The sequence below is a fragment of the Sceloporus occidentalis genome, unplaced genomic scaffold (genome assembly GCF_023333645.1).
Source record: "Sceloporus occidentalis isolate IW3139 unplaced genomic scaffold, rSceOcc1.0.p SCAF_13, whole genome shotgun sequence".
NCBI lineage: Eukaryota > Metazoa > Chordata > Lepidosauria > Squamata > Phrynosomatidae > Sceloporus > Sceloporus occidentalis.
Window position 1 is genome coordinate 5,052,123 of NW_028316993.1, and position 22,836 is coordinate 5,074,958.

A 22,836-nucleotide genomic window follows, 5' to 3' on the forward strand; every position below is an offset into this window, starting at 1 on the left:
GGCAGCTTGTGGTTTGAAGGCTGGACTACAACTCTGGGGTTGGATTCCCTGCTGGGCCATGAAGCCCACTGGGTGGCCATGGGCAGGTCACACTCTCTCAGCCTCAGGGGAAGCCAGGGGATGGCCAACCTGCTCTGGACCAGTCCTGCCAAGGACACCCCCGGGCAGGCTCTCCTGGGAGGCCCCCAGTCAATGGGTGCCAGAGCCAGGGCTCGCCCACCGCTGGCCCTGGGCCCCGCCGGCAGGGAGCGGGTTAATGCTGCTGCCGCCGCCGCCGCTGCTCCGGAGGCTGGCTCTGGCTGCGAGGGAGGGAGGGAGGGAGGGCAGCCCAGCCGAGCGAGAGAGCGAGCGAGAGAGCGAGCCTCGGGCGGCTGCACGGTCCTCCTCGGAGGCAGAGCCCTGATGACCGGAGCAGCGCCGGAGGCAGCAGCAGCAGCAGCAGCAGCGGTGCCCTGACCTTCCTGGGCATCCCTCCAGGGACCCCTCGGCAGCCACCCGCGTGAGCTCTTTGGGATGGGGAGGATGGGAACTGCAGTCCTTGGGGGAAAGCCCCCTTCCAGCAGCCTTGGCCCTGAGCACGATCTGCCTCTGACCATGTGCAGAGAGAGGGCTTTCTCTCTTCCCGGACTGGGAAGGCAGGAGAGCTCGGGCGCTGGGACTAGAGAGAGAGACAGCGAGAGAGAGAGAGAGCTTTGGGGGCGCTCTTCTGGCTCCTCTGCCCAGCCCTGGCAGGAACTGAACCCAGGACCTCTTGTCCTCACAACAGCCCTGCCAGGGAGACCAGCAGGAGAAAGGGAAGCTGAAGGGCAGGGCTCTCAGGAGACGGGATTGGGGCATCCTTCCTTCCCTCCTTCCTTCATCTGTCTTTCTTGCTATCCTTCCTTCCTTCCTTCCATTGTCCCTTTGTCTGTCTCTCCCTCCCTTCCTATCTTTCTTCTTTTCTTCCTTCCTTCCTTCCTTTTCCTTCCTTCCCCTCTCTCTCGTTTTGTCTTTCTTTCTTTCTTTCTATTTCTCTTTTTCTCTCTCTCTCTTTTCTCTCCCTTTCTTTCTTTTTCCTTTCTCTTCTTTCTTTTCCCTTTATTTCTATCTGTCTCTTCCCCCCTTGTTTAACTCTCTCTCTCTCTCCCTCAGGAGATCCATCGCAAGGGCAAAAGGCCCCTCTTTCAGGCTCTGCTGGGCTTCTTCCATCCTGAGCGGACCCTGCCCTTGGGGCTGGTTTGTGTAAACAGAAAGAGAGAAAGAGGGTTTGGGGGGCTTTGGACAGCTTGCCCAGTGGGTTGCTCTGCTTCCAAATGACTATGCATGCACCACTTTGTGGAGAAGGAATTGCACTCTGCACATGCTCTGAGAGGCGGCATGAGAGCCACCTTAAACTATCTCTAGGGATGCCATGTAGAAGATGGAGTGAGCTTGTTTTCCGCTGCTTCGGAAACTAGAACTCAAAGCAATGCATCCAGTGGACAAGAAATGTCATCCTACCTAAACATAGCTGTTGTTGTTGTTGTTGTTGTTGTTGTTGTGTGTCTTCAGGTTGTTCCTTCCCACGAACATATCACAGGGTTTTCTTGGCAGGATTTGTTCAGAGGTCCAAACCTGCCTTTGCCTCCCTTTGAGGCTGAGAGAGTGTGACTTCTTGTCCAAAGGCTTTCATTGGGTCTCCACAGCTGAGCAGGGCTTCCAACCTTGATCTCCAGAGACCAGGGTTCGAATCCGCACTCGTCCAAGGAGCCATAGTCCATACTCCAGGGCTCTAACCACTGCACCATGTTGCCTCTCTACCTAAAGAGTAGGAAGAACTTTTATTGTTAATTAATTAATTAATTAATTTGATTTTTAAGTGTAAGTAAGAGTGATTTGACAGTGGAATGGACTGCCTTGGAAAGCGATGGGCTCTCCGTCTCTGGAGGTCTTTAAGCCAGAATTGGGATGGATCTATTTCAGGAGTGCTTGGGTTGTGCATTGCTGCATGGCAAATGGTTGGATTGGATGACCTTTGGGTATACCTTCCTTCTCAAAGATATATATGTGACGCTCCCATCAAATGCCCTATGGATGGCGAAGGAAACATATATATACATATACATATATATATATATATAGCAACTGAAATGTTAGTAATTTGGGTTAGAGCATCTGCTTACTTCACAAGTGAGTAAGCAAGCTTTTGAGCTCAACGGGACTCTTCTGCAAATGGCAGGTTGAACTACAAATCCCGGATTCCATAGGGTAGAGCTACGGCAGTTAAAGTGGTGTCACCCTGCATTATTTCTATAGTGTAGATGCGTCCAGCATTTTGGACGAAGCTTTCGAATGGTCTCCAGAAAATGCTTCTGTTGACATGCGCAAGGTTTACTGAGCTGGTGGTTTCCTTTCACATGTGAATATTGTTAGCTTTGGATAGAAAGCTTGCTGAATGAAACACACTGCAAACTGCTCTTCTTTCTCTTCTTCTCCCTCTTCTTTCCATGTTGCTTCTCCTTCTGGCACCAAAGTTTCTTTTAAAGAAGTCCTGGCCAGGAACCTATCTCCTTTAAAGTCAACTGAGGAGCATCTCTACCTGCAAAGAAAAAATGGCTTTCAATATATTTCAGGGCTGAATTCAAGGCGTCGTTGATGATATTTCATGCCTCAAATGGCAAAATTAATGCACTTTGACACCACTTTTAACTGCCATGGCTCCATTCCTATGGAAGCCTGGGGTTTGTAGTTTGTGGTGGCACCGCAGCTCTTTGGCAACAAAGCATCTCAAATCCCAAAGTACAAATCCCAGAATTCCATAGCATGGAGCCAAGGCAGTTAAAGTGGTGTCAAAACTGCCATTAATTCTTCAGTGCAGATGCAAGCCTTTGCCATGTCTGGGAGGAATCCCAAGAGTCCCTCTACTCTGAGCATGAATTTACATTTACGTGAGTGTTTGGAGCTTTTAGTTTGGTCATGACCTCCTTTTTCTTGGAACGTCCTCCATTTTGCGGTGCCTTGTCCTCCTTGGCGGGTAGGACATCTGGCCACCCTGGGGAACACTAAATCTCCTACAAAACTAGGAATCCCAGAATTACATCACATTGAGCCACGGCAGTTAAAGTGGTGTCAAACTGCATTAATTTTGCAGTGCAGATGCAGCAGATGAGGATGAAGCAGGGCAGAGCTGATCACTTGGTTTCATTCCCCCTTACAAAAAACAAAACCAAACCCGTATGTTGGTAAGAAAGTAGATAAGGAAGAAGCAGGCATGATCAGGTCTTTATAGAGTCAAAGAGTTCAGGCTCATTACAAGCCATTTCTCCAAATGCACTGAATTGGAGCAGAGCATCATTTCCCCACCTCTGTGTCTATTGAGTGCATTGGAGGCTGGGAGCAAAGAGAAAGTAGGATCTTTCCCCACTTTGATGCTTCAGAATCCCCCATAGAACCCTACTTTAAATTGGGGGGGGGTCTTTCTCCAGCTCCCCAAAAGGAATAAATGTATAGTTTGCAATGCATTCCCTTACCCCTTGCTACCAGTTGTCCCAAATGTATTTTACGGCTCTGTTTTGTTTCCTCTACTGGCCCCTGGCGCAGGCTAACCAAATTCCAGCAATAAAGGGCAAATAACGAAATTTAAAGCGGTAATGAAATCAGCCCAAATGCGATTTGAGAGTCGCAGAACGCATGCCGGCAGTGGTGACATCTTGTAAGTTTCCAGACTGGTTTAAAAACATTGCTGCCCGCACCACCACCTGCCTTTCGGAAAGGCTTGCTGGAACAGAGAAACCCTCCATTTTGGGGGTGGGTTTTTCAGACTATGGGCCCAAACAGACAGGCCAAAATAAAGCTGCTTCAGCATGGAGGCATGCTGTTTAAATGATGCACACAACTTAAGAGGCCAGAAGCTGCGCCAAAGCTGCACTCCAGTCCTTAGGACTGAAGCATGGCTTTGGCACGGCTTTTGGACTCTTAGGACGCATGCAACATTTAAACAGCATACCTCCAAAGTGACCCAAAGCAGCTTTATTTTGGCCTGTCTGTTCAGGCCCTTCGTTTCAAGAAGAGTTTTTTCCCTGACTATGGATACCGGCCATGAAAGCCTTTGATTTCACATTAAACCTTCCATTTGTTTCTGGAGAGTCTGGAAAGTCCTGGCCAAGGTGGCTTCATATGAGGGACATGGAGAAGACTCTGTTGCGCATCCAACATTAGAGAAATGGCCCAATGTCAGAGAAGGATAGAATAGTAGAATAGGAAAGGACCCCTCAAGGGCCATCTACCCCAACTCCTTGCCCTGCAGGAATACACAACCAAAATACTCTGTGCATGAAGAACTACACAATGCATGTGTAACATCTGTGGAATTCAATTTGGAACAAATGTAAGCATATGTACCCCTAATGTGTCTCCAAGGCTCAGTTTGCTAACAGCTCTTATTGCCCTGAGCACTGTGGGGTGGCACCCCATGGATGCCAAAGTGCCAGGGAGGGCCCATACAAATGGACACTTACCATATATACTTGACTATAGATCGACCTCATGTATAAGTCAAGGGCAAGATTTAGGGCCCAAATTATGGATTCTGCAATGACTCATAGTTAAGTCGAGGTAAAACTTAGGGGCATATAGCAAAGGATCTAAAGGATGCAGCAATGCCAAACAATGTCCAAAACTTACTAAATTCCAGCAGACTTTGTGCTTAGTCTTAAGGCTGGATGGATGAGAGAGTAGAGCAGGTCTATGCTTCCAGGACAGAGTATACTCTTACTTTTCACCAAGGGATGGTTCCGTCTTTTAAATAAGAGTTCAGATACAGTACTTATATTGACCCATGGATAAGTCAACTTTGGGTTTTTTTTGGGTCAGTTTTTTGACCTAAACTTCTAGACTTATACATGAGCATATAGTACAGTAGCTGTAGTCAAGCGGATTTACCCTGAGTTCTCTTGGAGACGCTGATGCTTCATCCATCATCTGTTGCTGTTGCTCAGTGGTTTGCAACTCCTTGCAGTACAAGGGAGGGACATAATTCTAGCTTGTCTCAAGAGGACCCTTTCAAGGCAATCCAGCTCTGACCTCCAGAAATCAAGATATTTACTAGGTGAGATTTCCCCAAACAGCCGGTGAAATCATTGTAGATAAAATCTCTGAGAATATCCCAAGATGTCTCTGGCCACAACAGGGACTAGCTTCATTGCCAAACTTGGAGAAGGGTTAGAAGACGTCTTGTGGTTAGGGTTGCCAAGTGTCCCTTATAGTTAGGGATGTCTCCTGTCTGAGATCGAGAAAGCTTGTCCTTTATAGGGCTGGCAGGTGTCCCTTATTATAAAAGACATCCCATACTTGGGACGGCGGACACTTTTATTTTTCAATTTATTCTGAGTATTTATTCCCTGCTCTTCACCCACAAAGGATCTCAGAGCGATTTACAGATTGGCAATTTGATCGTTCCCTGCCCTCGGGTTTACAATCTAAAAGAAACCACCACCAAACAAACTTTGATATATAGACTGAACAAGATGTATTTGGGGAGCATGGGCCCTTCATAAAGAGAGAGATGTGTGCATCGTGCCGTTTATATGGATATGCACAACATGTTACTTTTTACAAAGAAGTGCATGGTCAAGAGTGCTTCTATGCTGTAGGAATAATATGCCATTTGGCACCACTTTAAGTGCTGCAGGATCCAGAGGTTTGTAGCTTTATGGGTTCTTTAACTTTCTCCAGCAAAGAGTGCTGGGGCCTCACAGAAGTACAAGGGTGGCGCTTGGCACATGCTCAGAGGCACTTCTCCTATTTGCTTTCAGTTTCAAGGTGACCGGGTGCTGACAAGCAATTGGGCCAGTTTGCAGCCAAAGCCATGCCAGTTTTCCAATTGCTTTCTGCAGGATGGCGCAGGCAACGGAAAGGGGCCTTCGCAGCCAGGCTTGGACACTCCTCTCAAGCCCAGGCTCGCACCAAACCCTAGACGTGGTTATTTACTCAGACTTCAGCTTAGCTGGGCAGGTGGTGGTTGCGAGACGCACCCAAACACACCCAGGAGCCGAAAACCCCTGAGACAAGGGGCTGGATGGAGGCTGGGGCTTCCAGGAGAGACCTAGGGAGAGCCACCCGACTGGCTGAGAGAGAAGGGGACTGAGATCCAGGAATAATCAATGCTATTTAGATCCACACCCCTCTTTCCCTATCAAAAAATGATATTAATTTCGACAGATACCAAGGGATGCATGCAACATCCCCGCTGAACCAAAGCAGATGCGTTTCCTCCCTTTAGCAAGATTGCTCTCAAAGCTTCAGCCTCGCTAAATGAACCAGCGAAACCTTTTTAGTTTAATCATCTACCAGCGCTGCCAATTAGAGCTGGCAATTTCTGACTTAATTTTAAGACGATTGATACCCGTCCCATTTGTGCAAAACCGGTTATGTATTTATTTGTATATATTTTTACATTTCACACATTAAAATATGCTAGAGAGGAAACCTACATCTATACACGGAAAACTGCAGATTTATACAGTATACTTTACGTGTCACAAACTAAAATGTGGTCGAGAGCAAATATAAATCTACACACAAAATACCGCAGGTTTATAAGGTGTAGCTACTTCCCATCGTTCCTCATTAACTGCCTGGAGTTTAGTGGAATATTTTGGGTTCCTGTAACCCAATACAGTATGTCTCTGTGTACAACAGCTGGCTTGCAAAGCTTGCATCTAGGCTAGAATGTGTTATATCTCTGGGATATAAATAGGTTTTTTGGTGGGGTAATCAAATTGAGGGACTTAGGACAGGTTTTTGCTATGGGTTTTGGTCCTGGGGAGAAAGGTGCAGAGTACCTGAAGGCTCAGGGAAGGAAGGAAGGAAGGAAGGAAGGAAGGAAGGAAGGAAGGAAGGAAGGAGAGACGTGATCTTTGTGCCTTGGTCTTGCAACAAAACTCACTATAATCTGAGCAACTTTTACTTAACTCTTTCTTTTCCACACCAGCAATTTTCAGAGGATGAGTAGAAGCCGAAACGCCCTAAAAGTGCCCAGTTCTTGTCCGATATTGAAAGCTAAGCAGGGTCAGCCCTGGTTAGCACTTGGGTGGGAGACTGCCAAGGAATCCCAGGTACTGTAGGCTCTGTTTCAGAGGAGGGAATGGCAAAACTACCTTTGAGGATTCCTTGCTTAAGAAACCTCTAGGAAATTGATGGGGCCGCCATAAGTCACAGGCGACCTGAAGGGACACACACACACACACACACACATATATATACACACACACATAGTAGTAGTGTGAAAGCATATTAAAAGATATCTGCAGAACTCTTCTTCAGCACCACATCTCAAATGACTTGATTTTCCTCCTGTTTTCTTCACTGTCCAGCTTTCACAAACATACCCAGAAATTGACCCCTTTTAACTAAGTTCAAAATGCAAAAGTAGTTGATAGTTGACTAACTCAGGAATGGGGAGATAAGAGGAGGGGGGTTCCAGAAACCTTCTCCGCATCTCTCCTCTTTCAGCTGTCAACTCAAACAAAGGTTTGCATTTTCTGCGACTGCGCCATGCAAGGCCATCAGTGTGCATTCAGCTGCAAAACTGAACAACTGGAAAACATTCTTTAACAAGTCTTGCCCTTCCCAGGAAGCTCAGGCAAAAGCAAACGGTTGCAGCCTTGCTTAGCTTGTGCGTTCTTCCTCATTTGAAGATTTGTTGGTCACCTTGGCCAGACGCCGATGTTGCTTTGCCACACACTGGCCCTGGTTTCCACCTGTAAAATGCTGGAAGGTGTGGGCTAGTGCTGAGCTGTCCATTCCAAAGCATGACTGAGTCCCAGTTTGTATGCAGGCGGTGGGAATAAGAAGAACAATAAAACACTTAGGTCTTAGCTGTTGACAAAACAGAATGAAAGGCAGATGGAAAAGGGAGACAAGAGGCAAAAAGAAAAGTGAAGGAGGAGCATTTGATAGAGGCAGGTTTTTCAGGCCCTTCAAGCATTGCCCTGGCGTTCTCTGTGGAAATCATTTAGCAGAAAGGAGAGCCTTGGCCAGGATCGCTTCTCTCTTTTCTCTTATATTGAGGGTGCAGCTCCCCATAAGAAGCGCGGGGGTCCAGGACTGTTTGGGGAGAAAGGTCCTTTTATGTTGTTAGTGGTGCTGCTATGCCTCCATCCAAATCCGTCTTTGCGGACAGCCTTCCTTTGCATGACAGAGTGGGAAAGGCATTTTGCAAAATCTCTCTCTGATCTACAATGGGAGCTGGGATATAAAAACTTACTTCTGGTGAAGAAACTACCCTCAGTTTATATATGAGGCTACTTGGTGTAGTGGCTTGAGTATCCCTTAGCTGTGTATTCCTGCAAGGCAGGGGTTGGACTAGCTGGCCCTTGTGCTCTCTATGGAGTTTATCCCATGCAGAAACTGAATTTAAACTAGAGAAAAAACCTGCAAAAGCGGGTAGATTTTCTAACGGCGTCAGGGTTAACCCTGAACAAAAGTGGGGGGAAAACACAAAAGCGGGTAGATTTTCAGACAAGGTTTGTGTGAAGGAGAAATAAGGTGACACAAACCCGAACGGAAAGTCACCCAAAACTGGCTCCTTTTTACTTTTGGGAGCTTCTGAAAGTAAAAAGGGGTGCATTTTGGCGATTTTCCATTCGGGTTAACGTTGCGTTATTTCGCCTTTACACAAACACATCTGGAAAACAACTGTCTAGCTCTCACATCCATACATGGTGAGGAGAAATACGATGGCTTGGACGATCCTAACTTTGGTATTCGGCTTATCTTTGCTCTTTAAGATCTTGTCTTGTTCTTTCGTAGCTGCCCTTCCCAGTCCTGGTCTTCTTCTGATTTCTTGACTGCAATCTCTATTCTGACCAATGACTGAGCCAAGCTGTTTGTCAGCAGAAGACGCTGCTTTGGAGAGTGGTGGGGTCTCCTTCTTTGGAGGTTTTTAACCGGAGGCTGAATAGCCGTCTATCACAGGGAAGGCTTGGAGTGTGTCTTCCTGCATGGCAGAAGGGGGTTGCAATGGGTGGCCCTTGATTCCAAGAAGGTATGAGGACTTTTAAACTATTTCAATTTCCTTTTCGTCTGTATTGAATTCTTGTAGCTCCTCCATGATGGTTATTTCTGCTTTCTTCAAGTTCAGCTGCAAGCATGCCTTAGCACTTTTTTCTTGGCTTTTCTTTAGTAATTGTTTCAGGTCTGATGTTTCCTACTAGTAGTATGGTGTTGTCTGTATATCTTAGATGGTTGATATGCCTTCCTCCAATCTTCACTCCTTCTTCTTCCGTGTCCAAACCTGCTCTGCATATCATGTTCTCTGCATATAAGCTGAATACAAAGGATGATAAAATGCAGCCTTGTCTGACCCCCTTTCCAACTGGGAACCATTCTGCTTCTCCGAATTCTGTTCTGACTGTAGCCTCCTGCCCTGAGTAAGGTTACGCATCAGGACAACCAAGTGTAATGGTACATCTATTTCCTTAAGACTGCTCCTTAGGCTTTGCTGTAGTCTATAAAGCACAGGCTGGTTTTCTTCTGGAATTCCCTGGGGCACTCCACTATCCATCATATGTTTGCAATGTGATCCCTAGTGCCTTTTCTTTTCCTGAACCCAGCTTGCACCTCTGGGATAACTTGCTTCATGTATGATTGTAGCTTCTGCTGTAAAAGTTTAAGCACTTTGCAATGGCCCCATAGTTGCATACATATATATGGTTCTGTTGGACAAGGACTGTGGGATACCATGGTTCAAATCCCAACATAGCCATGTAAACCCTCTGGTTGGTCTTGGGCAAATCATACTTTCTCAGCCTCAGAGGAAACCCATGGCAAAGATCCTCTGAATAAACCTTACTAAGAAAATCCTGAACCAATCTGGTATTGTGGATTGAATGCTGGCCTCAGGTTCTCTCTGACACCAGAGTTCAGATCTCCCACTGAGCCATGGAAATCCACTTGGGCGAAGCCAGACACACACTTGGCCTCAGTGGAAAGCAATGGCGAACCTCCTAGGAAAGAGTTGCTCTGAGTCTCTGTGCTGACCTGAAGGCATATACCAACTATATAAGGCAATTAATGGGAAAATTTAGATATTTGGGATACTATTTCCTAAGGGCTATGTGTGTGTGCCAGGGCTGAACATTTGTGAGTCCAGTTCTCAGAAGAGAGAAAGTAGCAACCTTTCGTCCAGACGCAGAGGGAACATGTGCCAGCCGCTGGTCACGGACCTGCATTTCTGGGAGCAGTTGGGCAGCGTAGACCAGGCCAGTTTAATCTCATTTCAGCCGGTAATAAGGAAAGAAGCCAATGTCCTTGGAGGAGACGGGAGGTGAGGGGAGGTAAGGAGGGGCTCAGCTCCTCTTCCCTGTTCCATCGCTCTTTCTCTCTCTTTTCCCCCAGGAGCTGTAGAACCAACTTTGTCCAAATGTCCAGCTCTCCTCATGCGCCAGCTTCTGCCCTGCAAGGTGCCTACTGCTGAACGTGGCCCAAACACTCCAGGTGAGCCCGTGTCGGTGGCAACAGCTAAGAAATGCCTTTGGTTTCATTTGGGAACATTCACCATCCCAACAAAATAAAAAACCAACAGAAACAGAAAACCTAGTTAATACGGCATAATACAACTTGTTCCAAAATGCACAAAACAGCGGTACTCTTGTTGAGCAGCAGAAAGAACATTTCTAAAATTGGCTATTGCTTCTGTTAGAGGAGAAATGTAGCGAGGAGTTACCTCTCCACTCATGTCTAGGGTTGGTGCCACCCCAATGGGGTAACCCAGGCTATCACCCCCAGGCTTGACACCCCACAGCCACCTCCTCTGCCAGCTGTGCCAGGCCAGGGAAGGGAACTTCTGTCGTGGTGGGAATGGGGTGCTGCCCCTTTCGGGTCTGGTGGCACTGCTGGCCAAGTGAAAATGAGAAGCCAGCAGCCACACCAGACCTGGACAGCAGCCCCTTTCCCACCAGCAGCCTTCCCATGGTGGAGGGTGGGTGTTGCTACTCCGAGTAACCCCTTCTGAAAGGCCAGAAGACCCAGATGGTGACCCCTTTCCCCCAAACAAGTGGGGTGCTTCTTCCACCTGGCAACCCCTTTCGGGTCTGGTGTAACTGCTGGCCAGTCAGGAAAGGCAGGTCATGACAACAGTGGTGGCCATGGACCTCTTTCCTTTTGGAGAAGGGATGAAGTCTGTAGCCACTGCTGCTGCCACAGACACCAACACCTCCTTTTCCCAGCCCAGCCAAAAGCCCTGTTAGACTGTTGTTATCGTTGTTGCTGCTGCTGTTGTTGTGGTGGTGTACTTTCAAGTCATTTATGACTTGAGCCTATCGTGGGGTTTTCTTGGCAAGATTTGTTCAGAGGAGGCTTGCCATTGCCTTACCTCTGAAGCAGTGTGACTTGCCCAAGATCACCCAGTGGGTTTCCATGGCCCAGCTGGGAACTGAACCCTAGTCTCCAAGAGTCCTAGTCCAACACTCAAACCACTATGCCATGCTCGACTTGGAAGGAGTTGCCAAATGCCAGCAGCACCCCATCCCCACCAGTGGGTACAGTTGGATGGACAGCAGAGGTGCCCTGTCTTGTGAAAGGGGGCGGCCAGAGGTGATGGTCTTGGGACAGCCAGTGAGTGACCACCCCACCGGATGGTCATCCCTTTCTGAGGTGTCACCCAGTGTGGTCCACACCTCCGCGTGACCCTATTGATGCCCCTCAACGTCTCATCATTTGCTGTGGCAAACCTCCAAGGAGAAAGAGTTTGGAGCACCTCAACATCCCAGATACCTTCTCTATCACTCTCTTCCCTGTTTCGGCTACATACTCAGACAGGAGTTTGTGTATGCTGCAACTACATCATGCAATTCGGTGTGTATTCAATTGCAAAATTTCAGGCCATGAAAACATCTTAAGCGTTTCCTTTTCCCGTGAATGACTCTAGCTAGCCTTTGTGCCTGAAAAGCTGGTAAGCCCTGGGAGTCGCGAGTGAATGTTTTCTTCTGCGTTTGTGTCTTTGGCCCACATTTGCGCACTCGCTGCCCGGTTATACAGTAACAATGTTCTTCCCTTTGTCTGAACCTCCTGCGTCCCACACCCCTCCCCGGACAACAGCAGGACAATTATTAACACTCCACATGCAGATAGGTTAGAATATGAATATATACATGCGTACATAACACATGCATACATCCATCCCCACTGTCTGCTTCATTTCCCCTGAGCTCTTCCACTTGGAGAGAGGAGCAAGTCAGCGCTCATGTGGAATAGTCAAAATCCCCATGCGTCTAACACTGCATCTGCATTGCAGAAATAATCCACTTTAACTGCCAGGGTTCAGTGCTGTGGAATCCTGGGATTTGTAGTCTGTTGTGGCACCAGAGCTCTCTGACAAAGAAGGCTGAATATCTCACAAAACTACAATCCCCAGGACTCCATAGCATTGAGCCACGGCAGGCAAAGCAGTGTCAAACTGGATTATTTCCAAAGTGTGAATGCAACCTTAGACTTCAGAAGGATCAGAAAGAGACACAGCTTGGCCCAAGAGATGCCAGATTCTCAACTGAGATTTGCGGCTGTGCCTTTAACAGCAGCCTTGCTATTTTCTGCTGTCAAGTTGTCTTTGACTTATGGCGACCATATGAATATGGAGATATCTCCAGCTATCAAGTGTCTTGCTTAGGTCTTGCAAACTCAGGGGGAACATCTACACTCTAGAGATTATAGTTTGACACCAATTTAACTGCCATGGCTCCATCCTAAAAAATCCAGAGATTGGTAGTTTTTGTAAGGCACCAGCAATGCCTTGTCAAAGACCAAAGACTTTGTGAAAATACAAAATTCATATTCCATAGGATGGAGCTACAGCACTTAAAGTGGGGTAAAACTGCATGCTGCAGATGCACCCCTAGGATTCCCAGACATCTCTACTGTGCTCTTATTCTTTTCCTACCACTTTCCATTTTACCCTTTGTTATAACCAGTGAGTCACGCCATTTCGTGATATGTCCAAAGTATGACAGGTTCAATTTAGCCGTCTTCATTTCTTGGGAGAATTCAGGCCTGATCTGCTCTGGGATCTATTTATTTGTCTTTTTAGCAGGTATTGGTAGAATTCTTTGCCAGGACCATGTTTGAAATGAGTTGATTTTCTTTTCGTCAGCTTTCTTCACTGTCCAGCTGTGAGATGCTCAGAGTTTGTGGGAAAGTTTGTCTGGGGCTGGGAAGATTGTTAACGATGCAAAATACTCCTCGCCCATTCGGACTTCATGCAAAGATTTCGTTTTTGCATAGAGGCCTTTGTCCTTTGCCCACTTCTCTGCCGGAGCTAGAGATAAGACACTTCTGAAAATGTTGCAGCCATGGTCATGGGGAACCATTTATTCCCACACTTTTGTAAAAGGAAGGAGACAGAAAAGGGAGATGGGATATATGCAAACTGCATACCTTCGGAGTGTGCTATAAAGATATAACCATGTTAGTCTGGAAAATCAGTCTGCAAAAGGATCTTGTAGCACCTTTGAGGCTGAACGAAAGGAAGACGTTAGCACCTCTATTAATGCTCATGCTACCAACTTCTTTCTTTCAGTGAGTCTCAAAGGTGTGACAAGATCCTTTTGCAGACTGATTTCTGCAAATGTTGAACCCGCCGCGAAGCCAAAGGCAAAGCAAAACACATCCATTCCCAAACTTTTTTTTAAAGAGGGGGAACTGGATTATATGCAAAACGTGCTTTCTTTTCCAAACCTAAATGTGTTCTGCTATGTTAACAGCGTGCATAATGTGTAATTTAGTGAGTTTATGAAATTGCACAATTTGGCAGATTGGTGAAATTTACATCCCGTGCATGTTTACTCAGGCTTTCCATCGAGACGTCATGCGATGCGCTTCCTTCTGTGGGCCTGAGAGTTGAGGTTTCATGTATAATGGTCATTTAAGGGAAAAGGTGAAAAGATTTGGCTGAAAGGGCAGGGACCTGCTTCAGAAACCCAGCAGAGGAGGGATGTTCGCTGAAGGTCTTCAGACTATTTTAGAAGTCCTGGAGGAACCCATTCAAACAAGACCAGAGCCCCCGCTGTCCCTATGGGCTACGTTCATAAAATATCCAGGAACTGGAGCGGGCAAAGAATGCCTCCCTGGATGCCCTACGGGTCAAAAATATTTTGGAGCCCTCTTTGGTATTGTTTTGTTTTGGGGTTTTGCTCCAGAATGTCCCCAAATGCACTCCAGGGAGCATGGAGGGCATTTCCTTGCCAAATCGAAAGACCTTGGAAGGTATGCATGTGCCTTGAAGGTGATCTGCTACCATTTGGATCATAGTTAGCCATCCTTGGCTAGGCAGTTGGGTGAAGAAGATGCCGCCTTTGCAAAGAAATCCCTTTCTGGAAGCCATGGAAAAGCAGGCAGCCATTGCCCACATCTGCTCTGAGCTCAGGTTTCCACTGATTCCCCACATCTGATTAATGATGCCATGCGCCAAAGTGTGTGCGCAATTGGGGAGGCTGACGCAAGCTGTCCAGCTGCTGCTTTCTTTCTCTTTTTGCTCTTTGCAACGTTCTCCTCCAATGAGTTAGTTAAAAGTTCACCCAAGACCGCTTGGGTGCCCGCATCCCAACCTTCCTCTAATATAACCCAGTTCTCCATTCACTTTAAACTGATGCCCAAAGGAGAGGAGGTCCCAGGATGCCGTAGATCCATCCATGGCACCTAAAGTGTTGCCAAAACGTCATTCTTCCTGCAGTGCAAGCACTCTGCACCTCGCTTGGTGAACTGCCTTGCCCTGCACTCTTCTTCCCTTGGCTTCTGCCTCCCACCAAGTTCCTTGCTGCAATTACGCCTTATTTCTTGCCACGGATCATGATGCATGTTCCACACGTCTCCAAATAATGAGGGCAATCAGGGCTCAGATTGTCTTTCTCAGATGCTCCCTTCTTCCTTCAACCCCCATTCCACCAAGAACTGAAGTTTTGGCTGTTTCCGAGAACTTAAATGTCCTGTAGGGATGCAGAAATAATCCGTATCATTGGAATAATAACTGCCTTGGTTCAATGCTATGGCATTCTGTAGTTTGTCATGGCACCAGACCTCTCCGACAGAGAAGGCTAAATATCTCACAGAATGCAATTTCCAGAAATCTAAAGCATTGAGCCATGGCAGATGAAGTGGTGTCAACCTGGATTATTTCTATAGTGCAGATACAGCCTTAAATCTGTCATGGAGAGGCCGTAATGGATGAGATGCTTTAAAACTTGACTGCCTTATAAACATATAAATGCAGCCAATCGATGGCATTGAAACTCTGGAAATCCACCTAGAACCACAGGGTTTTTTAAAACCTGGTCTCACTGTTAGATATGTATCACTAATTTCAAAGCCATCCAGAAAGTTATTTCCATTTTAAAGTTTCCAAGGAATGGACTGAATGCAATTGTGAGAATTGCAGTCCAAAGCAATATAGTGCATCCAAGCTCTAAATATTGTACATCCAAATGTGTAGAAATGTACGGATTTCTCTGTCTGTCTGTCTCTCTCCTATTTTGTTCCAAGAAGCCTTTCCCTTTGTAGCAATTGCTTTGGTGTTCCTCGTGTGCATTTTAACTTTCCTGCTTTGGTGCTTTCCAAATGCACTTAAGTTAGTTGGACCACACCAAAGTGAACTGAGAAGCATGATGCAGTTAGTCTTGAATCCCCCCCCCCCTAAAAGCTATTGATTGCTCATGGTTGGAAATATTCTTATGGAGAGAACTAGAATATGGAAGGTTTATATTTGCTACCCACGCTGAACCTGGACTTTTAATGGGGGATGGCGAGCGTCTGCTGTTTCCGGCGTCCTGTTTTCAAACTGGTGAGACCCAGCTTTCCTCCGACCGGCTTGTGTCTGCGTTTGTTCTTTGCCCTTTAGAGCTTGGCGGGAACATTTCCAGGGAATCTTGTTCGAAAGGAAGGGGGTCCCGCTGACCTTCAGTTCCACAGAGGGATTAAGGACCCAGAAAGGTTAGCATTAAATTTTCAGGAGGGTTTTTGGGCAGAAACTCAACACCCGGCGCTTGGCAAAGTGAATTAATTACAGAATTAAACGCTCGCACAGACCTGGGTTCGATTCCCAGCTTGGCCAAAGAAGTCCATTAGGAGACCTTAGGCAAGTCACACTCTCTCAGCCAAAGAAGAAGAGAAAAGCAAACCACTTCTGAACAAACCTTGCTAAGAAAACCTTATGATAGGTTCATCTTATGGTCACCCTAAGTCAGAAAGGACTTGAAGGCATACAACGACAGCAGCGACAAAACATGATGGTTAAAGCCTTATAAGCTCCCTGGGACTAGACTCCCTGAGCAACCCCAATGCCCCAATATAAACCTCTGCCAGAGCATTTTGTTCTGTCCTTGGGTCCTTGCTTTGTCTTGTCCTCAAGATATGGACTTTTGAATCGTGCCGCCCAAGGCCTGGAACAGCCTTCCAAGGGCAAACCAACAAAAGATCCTTGCGCACCTTTTAAGACAAACACTGGTTTACTTTTGCACAACTTTTCGGTGGCTTACAGCCTCAGAGCACAATCTTGCAGCTTAAGGGACTTGCATTTTAGGAATACCTTCCAACATTTCACGGGTGAAAACGGAAACATGCATCCATCCAAGCCTATCATATATGGCCGAAGTTATCTATAAGGATGAACAGACAAGCAAGGAGAGGCTGCAGCAGTTTGCTTTTGCCTGAGCCTCCTGGGAAGAATAAGACTCTGCCTCTCCTTTCTTCCCTGATAAGTTAATGAAGTGCAAGCGGCTTTTGCCCTTTCACCTCACTTTGCAGCAACTGAAGTCAGCTGAAGGCAAAAGAAGAAAGTGGGAGGAAGAAAGAGAAAGCGGGGCGTTTTAAAAGCAGCTGGAAAAGTGGGATGGCAGAGGATTAATTGGGATTGTGCCTATCAAATTGGGAACAGTTGGAAGGTATGTATACGCACATATTGTACATAGTTAAAGGTGGAATAAGGACAACACTGGATGGGGAAAGCAACAATTATATTCTTCACACTGGCTATAAACAATTAACGCGAACATGATGGCAGTATGCAAAGTTGTTAACACATCATGATAAGGGTCTGTTATCCACTTTTAATGTGATTTTTCATGAGTTTATTACCTCTCAAGTAGTAAAGCAATCAAGAAAGTGTTTGCATTTTCCAGTTGTGTCAAACTCTGTATCGTTCCCTTTCTGTGTCCCTTTGAGACAAACAGTAAAGACAATTTCCCAACAGCCGGACCGCTTGCAATATTCTTCTCAACAAGAAGACTTTTCATTGCTGCAGTTTTCCAGTTTTAACCATTGCTTAACGTCTCTTTGGATTATGCACACTTTTACAGAGGTTTCTTTTTAAACTTTAAAGAGGTTATATCAATGGCCTTGGTTACCTTATTGCAAGACATAAACCGTACCCTCTAGCAAACTGTGGGTTGGAGAGGACTGGGGGGCATTTAACAACAACAACAACAGCGGTTCACAAATCAATACTGGGAAATGTGTGGTGAAGCAACATCAGACTGTGGTCAAGATGACCAAAGTTGTACATAAGGAAGAATGGGCAAACTAGGAGTGATTGCAGCAGGTTGATTTTGCCTAAGACTGTTGGGAAGGGCAAGATTTTGCCCTCTTCCTCTCCTCTCTCTGATAATTTAATTGAGCGCAAAGTACTTTTGCATTTTGAATGCATTATTTAGCCATTGAAGCAAGAGGAGGCGAGAGAAACCATGTTGCTTTATAAAAGTGGGATGGCAGGGGGCTAATCTGGAATAGTCTTCTGTCGCTCCACTTTCTGAGATGCTTTTAAAGAGTCCCAGTTTCTCCCTCCTCCTTCCACTTTGTCCTCAGCTTACTTCAGTTGCTGCAAACTGAGTTCAAATTGCAAAGTAGATTGCGTTCAAATAACCTATGGGAAAAATGAGAGGAAGGGGTGAAACCTTACCCTTCCCAGTTGGCTCAAGTAAATGCAAACTGCTGCAGCCTTTCCTAGCTTTGGCTCTACCTACTTCATAAATGTCTGCCTTCTTGACAACACTCTGATGTTGTTTGGCCACATAAATCCCAGTTTTAATCTGTGAAATATTGGACAGTATATGGGTTGGTGGTGTTGGTGGTGATGGGTCTGAACCATGAGAAATTCATCTCAGGTATGCAAACAAGGGCACTTAAATGGCAGGGTTAGGAGTTGCACAACACCAGCTTTGCACAGTTGCAAGGAGAACAATAGTGCCAGGATTGTGGCTGGTGAGATGACTGGAGTCGTATTTACCTGGCAACCTAAGAAACAGCCTGGAGGCTCATGGCACCTCCAAGACCGACACGATCCTTCTGGCCGAGGATGAGAAGAAATTTTGTTTGATTTGATCAAGTCTGGATGAAAGCAGCCTATCTGCACCTCCCAAGGTTTACTGTGGGAAGAGGCACAACTTGCCTTGAGCAGCTGCACATTTACGAGGCGCAGGAGGAGGCTCACTTGCGCAGGGCGTTTTCTGAGAAATAAAGGGCCCACGAAACAGTAGGAACGGCTGAAATGCCTGCAATTAGAAACAGGTTTTGGACAAAGGAGGAAAACAGAATGAATTGTGCAAGGGAATGCAGAGATGAGAAATTTCAGTGCAGGAAAAAGACCTTGCAAAACTACAAATCCCAGGATTCCACAGGATGGAGCCACAGCGCTTGAAAAGTGGTGTCAAACTACATTATTTCTGCAATGTAGATGTCGCCTGGAACTCCTTTCCATCCTGGGGAGGCCCTTGTCATTTTGTTGGCAGGCAAAGACTTTTTCATGCCAACAAGCTTTTAAAACAAAGAAAGGTTTTAAAGAACAGTTGAAGTACTGAATTGTTTTAATGGCTTTTGATCTTTTTAATTGCAATTCATCTTTTGAAAGTGTAGCTTTGAGGCATTTTGATCCTCTGACTACTGGTAGCTGGATTCCATTTTAATGTTCACTTTCTCTTTAGCTGCTGTCCTTCGTAAAATGTGAGCCACTTTGGATTCCAATTTTGGAGAGCAAGCAGGATATAAATAAATAAACATAACAACAGCAGCAACGACAATAACAACAGCCCCGTTGTCTTAAAGTCCAAAAGACAGTAATGCTTCTGCAGCTACCAGAAGAAGGAAGAAAATTTCAGAACGCTCTGCTTTCTGTCTTTCTTCCACTGTCCAGCCGAATTAATGCACCAGAAGACAAAGTGACCCGTCTTCTTCTGTCTGCAGTATCTCTGCTCTGTATAAACTCTTGCTTTGTGTGCAAACTGAAGCATAACCTTGTTTTTAGCGTAAAGCCTTTTAAAATGTTTTTATTTGTGAGTTGCCTTGGCTCCCTTTCTGGGAGAAAGGCGGCACAGAAAAGAAATAATTGGCCACCAATTGTCCACTGAATTTATCCATCCTTCCACATTCCTGGATGGGCAAACAAGGGCTTTTCGGCCTTACTTCCAGGCTATGTTGTTTTTTTGACCCCATATGGCCAAAATCTTCCAAAATCACCTAGAGATGTAGTCGTTTGCTTCCTCTGACCCCTCCAAACCTTGCTAAAACCACACAGAAAAGGGAAAGGTTTGCCCCAGATTGCAGAGGGTGCACTCAAACCCACTGGGGCAGCCCACCAAATGGGCAACAGGGAGGGAAAAACTGCCACTGTACAGTTGCTCATCCCCTCTCTAGTGGTTTTCCCACAACCTCAACCTACATTTCTTCCTCTCTTCCCAGGTCCGAAAAGGCAGGACCCTCCATTGAAAGACAGCTTCTGTGCCAACTAAGCCGATTGTCCAGTGTGGTGCCAAGGTGGAAGCCAACATCTACACTCAGCCAATGGAGACCTTGCTGCATGCCAGCTCTGGGGACTTCCTTGCGATGGTGGCCTCCATGGTCCTGTGGACGTACCGCTCCTGGCCCCACAGACTCCCCTTCTAAGCTGGGATTTGCTGCCCCCTTTCCCTTGGTTTCCATCCCTTCCCTGGTGCAGCCTGCCGCCTCCTTCCCTCTGAGGATGTGCAACACAACCCTGGTGAGCTGGAGCTGCCAAGTGGACTCAAAGATCGACCACCTCTTCCCTCCAGCGCTGTACATCATCGTCATCACCATGGGCCTCCCCACCAACTGCATGGCGCTCTGGGCCGCTTACCTCCAGGTCAGGCAGAAGAACGAGTTGGGCGTCTACCTGATGAACCTCTCCATCGCGGACTTGCTCTACATTGCCACCTTGCCCCTCTGGATTGACTACTTCCTCCACTACGACAACTGGATCCACGGGCAGGAGTCTTGCAAGGTCTTTGGCTTCATCTTCTACACCAACATCTACATCAGTATAGCCTTCCTCTGCTGCATCTCTGTGGACCGCTACTTGGCCGTGGCACACCCACTGCGCTTCGCCCGCTTCCGGCGGGTCAAGACGGCCGTGGCGGTCAGCCTCGTGGTGTGGGCCATCGAGATCGGGGCAAACTCGGCCCCGCTCTTCCACGACGAGCTTTTCCACGACCGCTACAACCACACCTTCTGCTTCGAGAAGTACCCCATGGAGGAGTGGGTGGCCTGGATGAACCTCTACCGGGTCTTCCTCGGCTTCCTTTTCCCATGGGTGCTGATGCTCTTCTCCTACCAAGGGATCCTGCGGGCCGTGAGGGGGAACATCTCCACCGAGAAGCAGGAGAAGGCCAAGATCAAGCGCCTCTCGCTCAGCCTGATCGCCATCCTCCTCTTCTGCTTCGCACCCTACCATGTCATCCTCCTTTCCCGGAGTGCCGTCTACCTGAGCAAACCCTGCGACTGTGGCTTCGAGGAGAAGATCTTCGTGGCCTACCATACCTCCTTGGCCTTCACCAGCCTCAACTGCGTGGCCGACCCCATCCTCTATTGCTTTGCCAACGAAGGCGCCCGGAGCGACGTGGCCAAGGCCCTGTCCACCACCGTCCGCTTCCTCACCAGCTCCAAACCCCAGGAGATGGCCAACGCCTCCCTCACCCTCGACACCCCACTCTCCTCCAAGAAGAACAGCTTCTGCCGGCAGCCCTTGGCTCTTCCGTTGCCTTCCTGCTCACAAGACGGACTGGGAACGGCGAGAGACGTGGAGCTCCAGATGAAGATCTTGACTTTTAACCCCTGAACCCTATTAGGCACTTGGTGCTACTTGATGCAACTTCTTGACAATGCGGCATCCCACTGCCAAACCTGTCGGGACGGACAGCCAATAAACACGGAGCTGGAAAAAATAATAATATAACGTTGATATTAATATTATCACAACTTGGGGAATAATATTCCTGGGCATTGGTATGTTTCCGCCATTGGTTGCACCTCTGAAGATGGTTTCTAACAGAAGTATAGGTTGGATCTCCCTTATCTGATATGGTTGGGATTTTGAAATGTTTTGGGTTTTGGAGTTTTCCAGATTTGGGAATATTTGCATATACATAATGAGACAGTTTGGAGATGGGACCCAAGTCTAAACACAAAATCCATGTCTGTTTCGTATAAACGTTGCTATTTCTCTAGATGAATTAACTGCAGGAACAAAGGGGAGGCAATATGGTGGTTTGGGTGTTGGACTATGACTCTGGAGACCAGGGTTCGAATCCCCGCTCTATTAGGGGAACCCACTGGATGACCATGGGCAAGTCACACTCAGCCTTAGGGAATGGCAATGGCAAGCCTCCTTTGAACAAATCTTGCCAAGAAAACCCCATGGTAGGTTCACCTTAGGGTCACCATAAGTTGGAAATGACTTGAAGGCACACAACAACTACTACGTAGGAAGGATCAGGTGTCCAACCACATTGACCTCCCAAGAGTAAACCCCTCTGAGCTCATGGCAAAGAGGAAGTACTGTACTTCATCCTTAAGTAAGCGCTTTCCAAGAACCGCCCTGTGTAACCCCTGAGGAAGCTGCGTTTCAGCACATAGGAAAGCGATGGGTGTTGCAACCCTCTTGCCACTTTCCACCCCAGAAACATTCACGAGGCCCAGAAGGCTTGCAAAAGTTTCTTTGCTTCCCAGATTGATCTTGGAGACCCCTTTGGCAAGGGGCCTGGGAGCAACGCTAGCCCTCTGGGATGACTGCTCACTCCAGGAATGCGTGATGAATAATCCCAACGCTTAGCAAGAGCCACTGAGTCAAGGGCCTTCCTGGGAATCGGCAGGAAAAGGCCAAAGTTGGGAGAAATGTCCCTGGAGGGGTTTGCGGAGGGGAGGAGATGACCCACGGATCCCAGCAGCCTGAGGCCATTTTGGCCGTCTGAGACAGGTGACCAGATGTCATCACTGCAAAGGAGGATGAGGCACAGCAAAATGTAGGACAAGGCATTGCAAAACGTAGGATACTGTTTTGTTTATTTTTACAAAATAAAAGCTAAAACCACACACATAAATACACAGTCATTTACTATGGTTTATGTGCAGCTGCATTACATGCGCTGCATTTTACATATGGGTTGCATACGTATACATATGTATTACGTATGTATACATAATACATACACTGTATTACATATATTGCATTTTAATTATGCACTCCGATGTATTTTTCTGATGAACCTATTTTTGTCAAAAGGCCTTGTTGTCTTGCAAGATAAGTACAGAACTCTGAGCAAGAAAAAGGCTTAAAACGGTATTTTAAGACAAACAAAACCTTGACCAAATCTGCTTTTAAATTATTCCTTTCATTTGTCTATTGTGCTTAAATGAATTTTTTACATAACCTTTTGAATATTTAATTTAACATAATACACATTAATACATATCAACATTAAATTATAAAATATAGCAGGTCACAAATAAAAATAAATAAATAAACCTACCATAACAATCCAGTTTTCTCCTCCAAGAAAAGAAAGCACCCTGAGTTCTGGGTTCAAGTCTTGCCTGCTGCTGGGGGAA

The 22,836-nt window shown here is 46.7% G+C and overlaps 1 protein-coding gene across 2 annotated transcripts; it reads left to right on the top strand.

Annotated features, from left to right (window-relative positions):
* The first annotated feature begins 361 nt into the window (after positions 1-361).
* On the top strand, positions 362-21,295 carry GPR4 (G protein-coupled receptor 4). Of its 2 annotated transcripts, XM_089478217.1 has the most exons (4): positions 362-499; positions 8,770-9,004; positions 10,357-10,455; positions 19,675-21,295. In XM_089478217.1, exon 4 carries the CDS (start codon positions 19,793-19,795, stop codon positions 21,065-21,067), a length of 1,275 nt encoding a protein of 424 aa, XP_089334343.1. In that variant the 5' UTR covers positions 362-499; positions 8,770-9,004; positions 10,357-10,455; positions 19,675-19,792; the 3' UTR covers positions 21,068-21,295. The 2 variants fall into 2 exon arrangements, with proteins under 2 accessions (XP_089334343.1, XP_089334342.1); XM_089478216.1 differs by lacking the exon at positions 8,770-9,004.
* The last annotated feature ends 1,541 nt before the right edge of the window (positions 21,296-22,836 follow it).

What these genes read in the sequence shown, in the direction of transcription:
- GPR4 (XM_089478217.1), top strand. Translation starts at nt 19,793, where the DNA reads ATGCCAGCTCTGGGGACTTCCTTGCGATGGTGGCCTCCATGGTCCTGT.